General features: G+C 40.3%; 1 protein-coding gene across 4 annotated transcripts in view; it reads left to right on the forward strand.

Moving 5' to 3' along the window:
* Nucleotides 1–11,421, forward strand: part of APP (amyloid beta precursor protein) — a 180,186-nt gene extending 168,765 nt beyond the window's left edge. For all 4 annotated transcript variants that reach the window (XM_066340654.1, XM_066340656.1, XM_066340652.1 and 1 more), the window contains 3 exons: nt 1,353–1,453; nt 5,088–5,234; nt 10,178–11,421. In XM_066340654.1, the coding sequence (XP_066196751.1) occupies nt 1,353–1,453; nt 5,088–5,234; nt 10,178–10,279 (350 nt within the window). In that variant the 3' untranslated portion in view covers nt 10,280–11,421. The remainder of the gene's footprint in view (nt 1–1,352; nt 1,454–5,087; nt 5,235–10,177) is intronic.
* Nucleotides 11,422–12,633: the final 1,212 nt, after the last annotated feature.

Below are 12,633 nucleotides of genomic sequence, written 5' to 3' on the forward strand. Positions count from 1 at the left end.
GCTGGTTCATAATTCAAAAATAAATCACCTCTTAATAAAACAAAAAAAGAAGTTGCACATTCAAAGGCAATTTAGAAAATAAAAAAATTTTGATTGAGTTCTATTTTAGACTCTATTTTGGACTAGCACACAGAAGTCTTAAGGAATCATTATTAAGAGTACAGCAAGGCAGTGGAGCACAGGAACAGTCAGCAGTGTTGAGAATTTTAAAAGAGGTTCTTCCTTTTCATAAAAACATAAGTTCAGCACAAGATTCTAAGAATTAAACCTTGGAGAGAGGAGTTGGGGCTGAGAAAATGCTTAAATAAATATGAGCAAGGAATATGAACTGGTTTGTTCTTGTTATATTCAGTAGAGGGAGGCAATAACATCTCATAGACACCATTCTTCTGCAGTGTTTTTACCTCCAAGAAATACAAATGTTGGGTGCATTGGTACTGAAAAGGAAAACACCCAACTCCATGAATACCCATATATTCTCTCTAAGCCAGAGCCAGCTCTTCAGGATTCATAGACACATACAGGATTCAGTGCTCTACTGCTGCTAAGTCTTGCTCATTCTCCTTAGAGGCTATTTTCCAGGAGGAAATTTTGGCTTTCTTTCCAGCTGGACAAGTGCAGCATCTCCCCTTCACACCCTGTAAGAGAACAGGACTGCAAACTCTAATTGCTGCAGGCTGTACTCACTTTTCTGTATGTTTCTAATTGAGGGACAGTTAGCGTTTTTCAGAGAGGAGACAAGAAGAATCATTAAATCTGAGCATATGAAATCTGAAAACAAGCAGAAACTTTGCAAGCTTCACAAATATTTTAGTAACTTGTACATGTTGGTGGAAATGGTACAGACTTGCAGGAAGCAAGAAAATAAGATATTTGGATTTCTCTTACTTACGTCATGAATATTGGTTTTTCCTCATGAGCAGCCTGAGCTGAGGGAGGAGGAAGATTTTGGCCTAAACAACGAGTTTTATTGACATTGCTGAAGAGTTTTATTGACATTGCATTGTCAGAGCAGATCTGTATGCAGCCTGTGAGCCAGTTCAGGAGCCCTCTGTTGATCCCTCACATTTTAGTTCAGTATTTCATGCTAGGAGCCCTTGATTGCCTGTACCAATATAGCTGCTAAGGATTAAGGATCATTTAACAAAGGAGAAACTTGGTTAACTCGTTCTGTGTCACCTCAGTGGGGCTGAAACACCAGATGTACCTCACTTTCCTCCCAGTTCCCTTTCACGTTGCATCACACCTCCTCCATGTGAATGGCACTGTTTCCTTCTGCTCTCCAGTGTTAAGCAGAATGTTCCTGAATCTGAATCATGACTTCAGTGAGTTGTCTTTGTGGTGCAATGCAGGTTCTGGGTTGACCAATGTTAAGACAGAAGAGATATCTGAGGTGAAGATGGATGCGGAGTTCCGGCATGACTCAGGATACGAAGTTCATCATCAAAAGCTGGTGAGTGATCAGACAGTGCTTCCCATGTGTGCCTTTTGAGATGCTGATTCAGTCTTCAACTAGTGAGTCACTTCTGGCCATGTTTGGCTTGACACTGAAATTGCCAGCAGAAAGTTAGCATGTGGAAAGATGATGATTTTTTCTGGTTCTCTCTTCAATGAGAATAAACCTGGAACAACGTCACTGAGCCTCACATGAGAGGAAATTCTGACAGTTACTTGTCCCACAATCCATCCATCTCAGTCTCTCTGTATCGTACAAGGGATACAGAGGAAGGAAAATGCTGAGTTTAAAAAAAAAAAAAAAAAAAGAAAGAAAAAGAGTTTGAGACATATAACGCAGTGCAGCAAGAAAATAGAATGACAAAATTTCAGGAATGTAGTCCTTTCCATCAAAGCAGATGGTAGTGGTATGTGCATGGAGCATAACTTTATCACAAGAATGGCTTCTTGGCATAAAAGGAGATTCTCCACTGGCCTTGATTTTGATTTGTGTTTGGCTGTATCTGTGTGTTTCGTTCCTTAAGGTGTATGAAGTTGGTATTACTGGCAGGTGAAAGGCAGGTAGGAGCAAATATTTTTCCCCATTTGAGCTGTGCTTCTTGTGTACATAATAATGACGACCAAAAGCACTGTAGGTAAGAAAAGCATCTGCTAAAAGCCTTTTTTTTGGTTGCTTAATGAGCAGTGAAGAACCCAGACAGAAGTGTTGACTAAAAACCTGTTCTGTTGCTTCTTTTTAAAGGTATATTATGTGATGAGCTTAGCTTTTAATATCCTGATATTAAACTTGAAAGCTTTTTTCCTTAATATACAGCTAAAGCTAAGTAGTGCTGAAAATCAAAATTAACATGGGACTTAAATTTGCATTTGAACTAGATAATCACTCTGTGAAAAGATACTCTGCCATCTCTTTGATGCCAAGAACTGAAAATTCCCAATTCGATGAGTTAATCCAAAAAGCATTAGCAGTAATTTGGGCAAGCCTGTCGTGCTTGGCTCAGATGGGTTCAACATGCCGATGTAAAAACCTGTGCAGGGTGTAGAAAGGAAGGAATTGCAGGAATGTGTGCTAGGCACAGTGGTTACTGGTTGTCACAGTTTTCAGCAGTGCCCTTTTGCTGGAGTCCATCCCTTTGGATGGCCTGGGACTCAAGGAAGGGAATCTGAGCCCTGGACAGGGGGGTGTGGAGCTGGTCCAGGGCTCAGAGACCTTGGCACAGAGCCCAGGAAAACACCAGGTTTGATTTTAATCCATGGGAGAGGCTCCCAACACAGAGAGAGGAATTGCAAACCACCAGGATGTGAAAACAGTAGTTTAGTACAGTAGAAGATGCAAAATTCAGTAGTTTTAGGGTTTATGGAATAGAGGTAAATGGGGACAAGATGGTGGGATTTGGGTGGTACCTCATGTACTTCTCCTTCTTCCTCGCCCTCCATCTTTTGGGGTGGTGATGGCACAAAGTAGTTAGAGTGGATTGGAGCAAAGTAGAAATGACACTTTTAGTGTGGGCACTGGGCATTGACACAAAATAGTAAATAACCAACACGTAGTTATCTGTACAAATGTTAGGGGACATCCCATCTGTGGGCAGTCACCTCGTGTCCCAGCTGCTGTCCAGACCTCGGCTGGGAGCAGAGAAAATTCTGAGATATCAAATAATAAACAACACGAGAAACCTGAAAACAGACCTTGAGGACTCTGCTTTTTTTATACCAACACGACTCAGGGCTTTTAGAGGAGAAGGACTTCAAACCACCTAAATCTCGGGTGAGGAAACCCTCCCTGAGACCCTTTAATGTGTGAGAGGTTTGATACCATCTCAAGGAATTAGGTGCTGGTAACTCCCCTCACCATGGTGGCTGATGGGGAGGGCATTGCAGTCCCTGCACATGGTAATCTGTATCATAATTAAACTGGGACCTTTCCAGCTTTTCCCAGCATTTTTTACCATACTTTTTACTGATATGGTGCAACTGATAATATTTTACTGATATTATCTTTTCAGTTGAGACTGAGCAGGGATTCTGGTACTGCTGAACAAGTACTGGATTGATGCTTACAAGGTCTTGCTTCCCTGCCACATGCCATGTTCTGTCCAATGGCCTTCTCTGTTTAGTGTTAATTTGAAAGCAGGGACAGAAAGCACTTTGATCTGTGCTTCCATTCTGTGCCATGGTAAAATTTCCTGAAACAGTCTCCTAAGGATTTTTGAATTCAGCTGCACATTGTATTTTACATGCAGACCTCAGAATTGGGTTGAAATTGCATTTATTTTTTTTCCTTTATGGAGGTTCATGTTTGAACTGTATATTAAGTTGATTTTCATGGCTCGGAGTGCTTAAGGCCTTCCTCTGTTGTGCATAGATATTAGCTGGGGCATTTCACAGTGCTCTTGAAATAGCACAGTAACAGAATTTCAGTCCCAGGCAGATAAAATTCATGGAAGAAATTACTACTTTGCACTGGCTTATGCCAATGCTATCCATTGTCTGTGCTTTCTAGTGAATTTTTAACTTTAACACATTTCTTGCTTGTGACTGAGAACAATATGAATATTTATACTGCATGCTTTAATACCTTTCTGAGGAAGGTTGTGTTTATTAAAGAGTGCAAATGTTATACAGCTCATTATAGTTCTCAACTGGTTTTTTGCTTCCTGCATTTTTGTTAAATGCTAGTCGAAATATTTACTCTTTCAGAATGAGGTAGTTGTACAGTTCTGTGAGTGAATGAAATTTAATATTTTTGGCCATTTTGGTTTAAAGTAATACTAATAACAACAACAATGATATTAATAATAATAGCCTGCTATTGGCATGCAGACAAAAAGAATGTAATACATGCTCAGATGTGAAATAATCCTATGTGTTCTTTGAATACAGAATAGGGCAGTGAAAACAATCACACATTTCTCATACCTGCTCCTGCTTATAAAAGTCAGTCTTATTACATCTTGCAAAAAAGCAAGATGAAAGCAAGAGAAAGCATCTTGCTGTCCTCTGTTTTGCCTTGTCAATGTATAAAATTCAAGCAGATTTTCTCTGGTTTTCACACAGCTGTTACCTCCTAGGTCTCTCACAGAAGTACATCATGCAGATACAGATGTACTCTCTTTTACCCTGCAAAATCTCGAAGCATTCCATGATGGTCACATAAATCAGTGATAGCCTTTGTTGGGTCATCTCCTTTGATGTGAGAATTTTCTCCCAGCTGATTGTGGCAAATTTCACTGTTGTCCTACAGATCCTTCACTACTCTTTTATTAAAAAAAAAAAATAAAATGCATCATAGTCCAAACAGGCCACACAGATGTCATCACAGATGGACACACTCATGATTAGCATCTTGAAAATAAAGAATGTGTGTACTCCTGGGTTATACCACTTGTGCAATTAGCTTGACTTGCTTACTCAAGATAAAAAGAAAGCTTGCTCCTCTTTGCACAGATTGCTCCTCTCCAGCTTTCAGAGCTTTGTGGCACAGCAACCCAGGCTTGAGTAATTACAAAGACATGTGGTGCCATTTAATTACTGATGCTTCAATAGCCTTTATATTGCTGTGGCAGCAGGGCAGGCTAGTCAAACGTTCAGGGATCTTTTTGTTAGCCATCTTCCTTTGTTTTTCTCTGTAGGTGTTCTTTGCTGAAGACGTGGGCTCCAATAAAGGTGCCATCATTGGACTCATGGTGGGAGGTGTAGTCATAGCAACAGTGATTGTCATTACTTTGGTGATGCTGAAGAAGAAGCAGTACACATCTATTCATCATGGGGTTGTAGAGGTAAGAAAAGAATTCCAAGCACAACTGGTGTCACCTGTGCAATACAGTCAACACAGTGCTCCATAAATATTAATTTATTAAGGAAAAAACTGGTTTTGTCTATGTTGGCCTTGTTACATCCAGCAGCGTGGAATTTATTTGCTTTATTTAATTCAGTAAATGCAAGCACAATGTAAAACATGTTAAAGTGGGTGTAAAACCACAAAACTTTCTTCTGCAACTGTTCCAGATCAATCACTTCATATGTGGAAGTTCATTTTATAAGAAATTTGACAGTAGACAACGAGAAGATACTGCGCAAGAGGGAAAATCTGTTTTTACTATTCAAAATTCACACACACCAATTTCTTTGTTTAGCTTTAATGTTTGAGACTGGCCCTCCCAATAACTTGTGCTGTACACTGCAAGGATTTTCCCTAGACAGGTATTTTATTGCTCTCTGGTCTCTAAACAAGATTTTTTTGTTGCCATGAACAGCTTTGGATTTATGACTAATCTGAAACTCATAGCTTTGAGAAACAAATAGTATATAAGACTCTTATGTAGGATTTTCAAGATGAAAATGTCTCTTCTTAGTCTGCCAAGGACGTTTATTGTCAGTTTACAGTAATTTAAAATACTTTATCTATTTCATGGCTTTAAGATAAGATCTCTGTAAGTAGAAAAACTTCATTATGAAAATTGGAAGGAGTTCATGTAACTCTTCTTCTTCCTATTTAGTTTGCTGTGTGGCTGTCTGCTTTGCAGATAGTACTTGTATTAGTAAGCACTTGAGACAGTTGTATATTTTTGCCTTTTAGAATTGGTTTTTTACACTTTTGATTGAAGCTGAAGCCTTGATCAAGTCCAAAGTTAATGTTGGTTTCATCTTGAGTCAAATGATTCATCTTGAGTCAAATGAACCTTGCTTTGGTCATTCTGAAGACACACATGCTTCGTGATGCATTTATTCCATTGTCTGGGGTTATGAAGAATTTTTTGTGTAAGCCTTTGTCTTCAGCCTATGCTTGTGCATCCTTGTGTCCACACTGGGGTTATCCATGTGGTTTGAAACCTTCCAAAGATCCATGGTCAGAAGGTCACCAGCAGTGTGGGCTTTTACACAGATAGCAAGCATAGATAGATTTGCACAGATAGCAAGCAACCTGTGCAGAATTTTGGACCAAGAGGCAGAAAATAGCGAGCAGAAATGTCACCTTTAGCTTTTGATTTGTGACAGTTTTCAGCTCATTTTATAGAAAATTGAAGCAAGATTTTAGTATTAATCCACCAAGCTGATATCTGCTCCCAACAGTTGTGCCACCAGACATTCTGCTTTGTGTGAATTTAATGAGACTGGAAAAACCCAGGAACCTTGCTAAGCCAAATCCCCAAATCAGGCATTGAATGTAGACATACCATTATTGCAGTACAACCTTAAAATTCCAGCTGAATGACGTGGCAAAGGTGATCTGGACTTCTTCAAGCTTTCTTTGGGAACAGTAAATATGGAACTGTTGGCTTAGAAATAATATGCATAAGCTGAATAAGCAATTCATGTCAAAATTACAGCATCGTTTAATAAATATTAAGTGATTCTTATCCGTAAAAAATTTTACAGATAGAGCCATAAAGCTTTAGCATGCAGATGTACCAAGAATATTAGTGGATTTATGGCATCATGCTGTAGATTGTGTCACCTTGTGGATTTGCTGGCACTGGCAGCCAGGATCCCTCCTTCTGCCTGACTTGCTCTGTGCTCTTTGCAGACTGCACAGCCTCACTGTCAGAGCTTCTTGCCTGCAAGAAAGATAACTTCTGGTTTTGTCCTAAGCTGGCAAAAAATTTGTAGCATTTGTATTGGGAAGAAAACAAAAAGAGCCATATACAATTTATGTTTAATACTAAAATGTCTTCAAAATTAAGTATTGCACTCTAAAGAGAATTAATTTATTTAGCTACTGCCCACCTCTAGTATACTGTACACAGAAAGCATTGAAGAGCAAAATTGCTTGATGTAAAAATAACTGTACATCAGCTCTAGCATGGATGAGTGTGCTTTAACTAATTTGCCACCTCTTTGTTGGGTGTCAGAAGTTCTGTGTGAATTTATCTCAGTGACAATGGAAGATTACAGAACAGGTCTTGTTCCACCTGTGTTCTTGTTTTCCAAAAAGTCACCTCTGTAGTACTCTCTCCTTTCACTAAGGGTTTTGTTTTTTTTTTTTTTTTTTTTTTTTTTTTTTTTTTTTTTTTTTTTTTTTTTTTTTTTTGTTTTGTTTTGTTTTGTTTTGTTTTTTTAACAAATAAGATATTCATAATTCTGTTAGCCTTTTTTTTAAGCTCTGAGAATGGATATACTTGTCCTATTTAGAAGTGTCACTTTTCCCTACAGTGAGAACAAAAATGTTCCAAAGTTGTTCAGCCTTCCCAGGAAAAAAACCTTCATAGTTAAGTAAATAAATGACTGAGAGACTGAAGATTACTTACTACCTGTGCATGCAGGTGCTCCAACAAATATTTTGAAGGATGTTTTTGTGGATGCACCCACCCAAGCTGTCTGCAGGAGGTTATTTTCTTCATGAAAGCAGATGGCAAAACAGAGATTCTCACGTCTGCTGTGCACTGGGCAGCCACTGACTGTCTCAGCTTCTCCTCTTTGAAGATGCCCTGTTCAAAGCTTATTTCTTTTCTGACAGAAGTAGGACCTCCTGCAGTGACAACAGGAGGGCTTTGCAGCTTGGAGCAGAGATGACACTGAAATTGCTGAAGGGTTGGGTGGACAAACAGTCTCACAAGAGGTTATCTACCTGAGCAAGGTGTTTTATCACATCATAGAAAAGAGAAGTGTTGAACCAGAGCACCTATGCCTCTTACCTGCTGTGTTCAGCTTCTGCCACCTCCATAATGAGTGCAGAAAGTTCCTTAAAATGGTGAGGGGCTTTGGAAATTTACTGATGAGGAGATAATTGCATTCAAAATATGTAATTTAGCAGAGTGGTACCTAGGGCAAAGGTTGTAGGGAATGTGAAGAGTTTGGTAGCATCAAAGGGGGTAAAAGAGAGTAGAAGAGAAGACATTCAGGATGAGTGATAGCACATGGAGGTCGATGGTTAAATGGATTACCTGCAGCAGAGAAGAAAGAAGGAAGGACCTTTTTCTTCTGTCCATCCTTCAGAAGAAAAAGGTGGTCACTTTTGGAGAGGGAAGGGCCAGGGAAAGGAAAAAACTATTCCCTCTTCCCCCCTATTTACTCAAACAAGGGAGATAAAGCAAGAATGACCTCTAAGCATGATCTTGCTGCCTAAAAACATGTCCCAGGAGTTGAAGAAATAAGTGGATTTGGGGATTGTTGCGTAGGAGAAGTACTGCATGCAAATGTGATTTTAAAAGAAAGAAAGAAAAAGGAACCCTGTGAATTGTAGTATTAAAAGTCCAAGTTATATTGCAGGATTTGAAACACAAGGAGCACCTGTTCCTTGACCACAGGAGTCCAAGGCTGCAGAAATTCTCAGGGCACAAGAGTTTCCCTGAAGAGTTTCACAATATCTTTTGAGTGATATATATATAGAGAGCAATATATAACATTTAAGTTGGATATTTCACCAAAATGTCTAATTACTGTGTAAGAAAAACACATCTGATGGGAGAAAGAGTGATGATTTAAAATGCAATTTGAGAGTCAGGACATCAGAAGGGGCACAGATATGAAAATGGATCAGATTTGGGGTAAGCAGTTCATCTGAGTAATCCAAAGTATGTGCCACACAGAGAACCATTTCTTTAATAGCAAATAAAAGCGCAAAAAAGAGTGGAGATGGCTCTGAGAGGAGGCATTTTCTGGTGGGACTGTGGGAAATGTGCTCAGTACTGTGTTATAACCTGCTGCAATGAAAGAGCAGCTGCAAAAATAAGCTGAACAGCCTGTGTTAGTCCCAAGCATGGGAAGAACACATCCTCAGTCTTTCTCCAGGGTACCAGGGAACAACTTATCAACATCTTCTCTCCTCACTAGGCTGAGATATTTCCATTATTGCAGAGTAGATTTAAAATGGGTATCAGACTTCTCCTTTGCATTTTTATTAAAAGGTTAGATAGAGTCAGTTAGGGATTCTTAGGAGAATACACTTTCCTTTGCCTTAGAGGGTAATTTGTTGCTGAAGGTGAATTGCTGTATTTCCAAGAGGTCACTACTTACAGGGATCCACAGGAAAATGTTCATACCTAATATTTAACAGTACTTAAAGTAAAGTTTTAGGCATCTTCCTGATTTTAGACACTGTAAAATTCAGCTTTTGCCTTTGCTTTTAGGAGCACTGGAAGCATCAGGTAGCAAATGAAATAAGTGACAAGCAGACTGTTTTTGTAAGTGCTTAGCAAGACAGCCAGGATTGGGTAGGTTTTGGGTACAGAACTACTGAGTTCATACAGCAGAGGTAAAATAACTTATTAAGATTTAGAGGCTGCTCTCACCCACTCTAATTTGATAGAGTTTTATATTATTGTAATGTTTAGTGAAGGAAGAGAATGATTTGTGGAGATGCAGGTATTCAATGAAGAAGTCAAAACTGAGCTTTGTTACTGTCTTCCAAGTAATCAAGAAAGGTCAATTTTTGTGAAGTATAAATACTTAAACCAGTGCAGACATGTCAAGTTTTTTTATCACTAAACTGAACCAAACTCAGCCTTGGAGAGGTAGAGGAGTTCTGTGTGAGTCTCTGCTTGCTGAGCCAGACAACAAACTCCAAAGCTGGGATTGCTGGTTTTGAAATACTGCAACAATAAAATGAGTTGTGGAGCTGTTCTTGGTGCATTATCATCTTCTGTTCAAAAGTGAGCCAGAGGATGCTTCCTGCCCAAACACACAGGGTACAGAGTGCATTGAATGGCCATGAAGTGGGGGAACACGGGCTGTGCTGTGGATGAAGCAGGAATGTGACCCCAGTTGTCCCCTCTCCTGACAGGTGGATGCTGCAGTGACACCAGAAGAACGCCACCTTTCCAAGATGCAGCAAAATGGCTATGAAAATCCCACATACAAGTTCTTTGAGCAGATGCAGAACTAGGACATCATAAGAGCTCATGAGTTGGACAGAAGAATAATTGCTTCACTGCCCATTGGTGTTCAGTTATAAAGTAATGTGGAAAGAAAGAAAAACACTCTGCTTTATTATTTACTCATTCTCGCCTTTTGACAGCTGTGCTGTAACACAAGTAGATGCCTGAACTTGAATTAATGAAATCAGTAATGTATTTTCTCTCTCTTTCTCTTTACATTTCAGCCTTTACACTACATTATTAATGAATGTTTTTTGTGTACTGTAAAGAGGTTAGCTGTATTTAACTAGTGCATGGATAGATTCTCTTTCCCAATTATTTATCAAGTAGCTCCTTAGCCAGCTGTATATTATTCTTGTGATTGGTGACAAAAATTCAGTCCTAGTTGAAACATGCTTTAAGAATTGATGGGGGATGCTTTTGGTGTCTGTGGGGTTTAGCTGCTTCTCTTTGCTGAGCGTTTTTTTCTGATCACTATGCATTTTAAAGCAAACCAACGTTTTTAAAAGTATTTCAGATGAATTATTGAAATTCTTTTCCTCTGCAGCTGCATTTTATTGTACGGATTGTTGCTCCTGCTGTATTAGTGATGTAGAAATCATGAGAATACACATTGGTTTCTTTGTGCCTGTTTTATGTGCACATTTTAGGCATTGAAAGGTAAACTTTATTTTCTTTTCCATGTATCTTTTTGATCTTAAAAGAAATTATTAAAAAGAGTCCTTGTTAATTGTGAGCACTTCCGGGGGAAGAAGTGCCTGCTGGCCAAAATTAACGGGGGTCCTTTGCAGGATGATTGTACAGAGCCATTGCTTATGAATTGATAGCTTTCTACACTGTGTTACATAAATAAATTAAGAAAAGAATGTGTGGGCAAGAGTTTTCTTTGGAGGCAGAAAACAAAGTGTTCTGAAAGCCATTTGAACAAAATACATAGGTGTTCACACTGAGAGAGAACTGGGATTCTACAGAGATTGCGGCACTGAGTTGGACGAGAGCAGAAGAAAGGCAACAGTGAGACAGGGCAGAAAGTGGGGAGCACCATCTTTGGCACAGCTACCCCTCCAAGATGTCTTTCTTTTTTTTCCTTTTCTTTGACTTTCAGTTTGTATAACAGTGTTTTGATGTAAATAAATACATTCCTGGAGGAGCCCTGTTGTGGTCGTGCGTTTCTGTGCCCACCAGCTGCCCTTCCTCGTGCAGAGGAGCATGACGTGGATGACTGACCAACACCCCACTTTCCTGCCCATCCTCTGGAGTGATTGACCAGCAAGCTCTTCCCTCTGCTCCGTGCACCTCTCTCTGCTGGCTTTCTGGCAAGATCCATGCCTTGCAATGTGCTGTATTGGTGAAAGCAAGGAGGAGCCTCCCAGGCTGCATCCAACCTGGCTCTGCTGCTTCACACTGAGTGCCCTGGAAGGGTAGGACAGCAGCACTAGGAAGCTTTTCTGCAGGAAGAGGACGAGGCCATTGGTGAGCTGGGATACATAACCCCTGGGTCAGCGTGTTTTCTCCATTGCCTGAGAGCTTCCTCCAGCTCCTGGCCCTCTGGGAGCACTCCAGTGGCACACCACAAGACTCACCTGCCAAGACAAGTGAGACCACAGTGGATGAGTGGACCTGGGGATCTTCAAGATGGCTTTTGTACCACACCAAAATAAGGACTCCACTGTTTGAACTTGGAAATGGGTTCTGGAATAAAACTGGAGGGGTACGTTTGTGAAAAAGAAAGTGAATGTTAGTGGGTTAGATGAAGCAGGACTGAGGGAAGAACTAAGAGCAGAATAAAGACATCATGATCTCTTCAGGGAAAGCCTCTTGTAACTCAGTTTGTGTGCAAGCTGTGGCATCCTGTCCTTCAGCCTCACTGGCTGCTTTTGTCAGCAAGCAGGATGAGCCCTGGCTGCAGTGGGGCTGCACAGACAAAGGGCTGCATCACTCCCGACTTCAGCTAGGACAAAGCAATAGTTTCCAGTGCTGTTACTCAGCAGTCCTTCCCCATCTGTGGTCTTACACAAACCTGTTCAGGTAAGTCACCTGCTGGCCTAGAACACAGCCGTGCTGGCCAGGAGAGATGTTCAGTTAGTGATGGAATAACCAGATCAGGGAGTTTTGGAAACCATCTGTGGAGATTCAGGATGATGAGGGGGCACCTACTACTCTGAGCCAGGGGTGGGAAAAACTGCAGAGCTCCACATTGCCTGTTACTAACCATGGGTTTATTCCTTTTGTTCTTCCCTACTGGTGTCAAGGGAATTCATCTCCAGGGATCAGAGCACTGCAAGTGATTTCTGTTACTTGCAGGCCCTGGAGTACCAGTGTTACAAAAACTTAGAAAATACCCCCAAGAGGATTTACCTTC

The sequence above is a fragment of the Sylvia atricapilla genome, chromosome 2, assembly GCF_009819655.1.
Source record: "Sylvia atricapilla isolate bSylAtr1 chromosome 2, bSylAtr1.pri, whole genome shotgun sequence".
NCBI lineage: Eukaryota > Metazoa > Chordata > Aves > Passeriformes > Sylviidae > Sylvia > Sylvia atricapilla.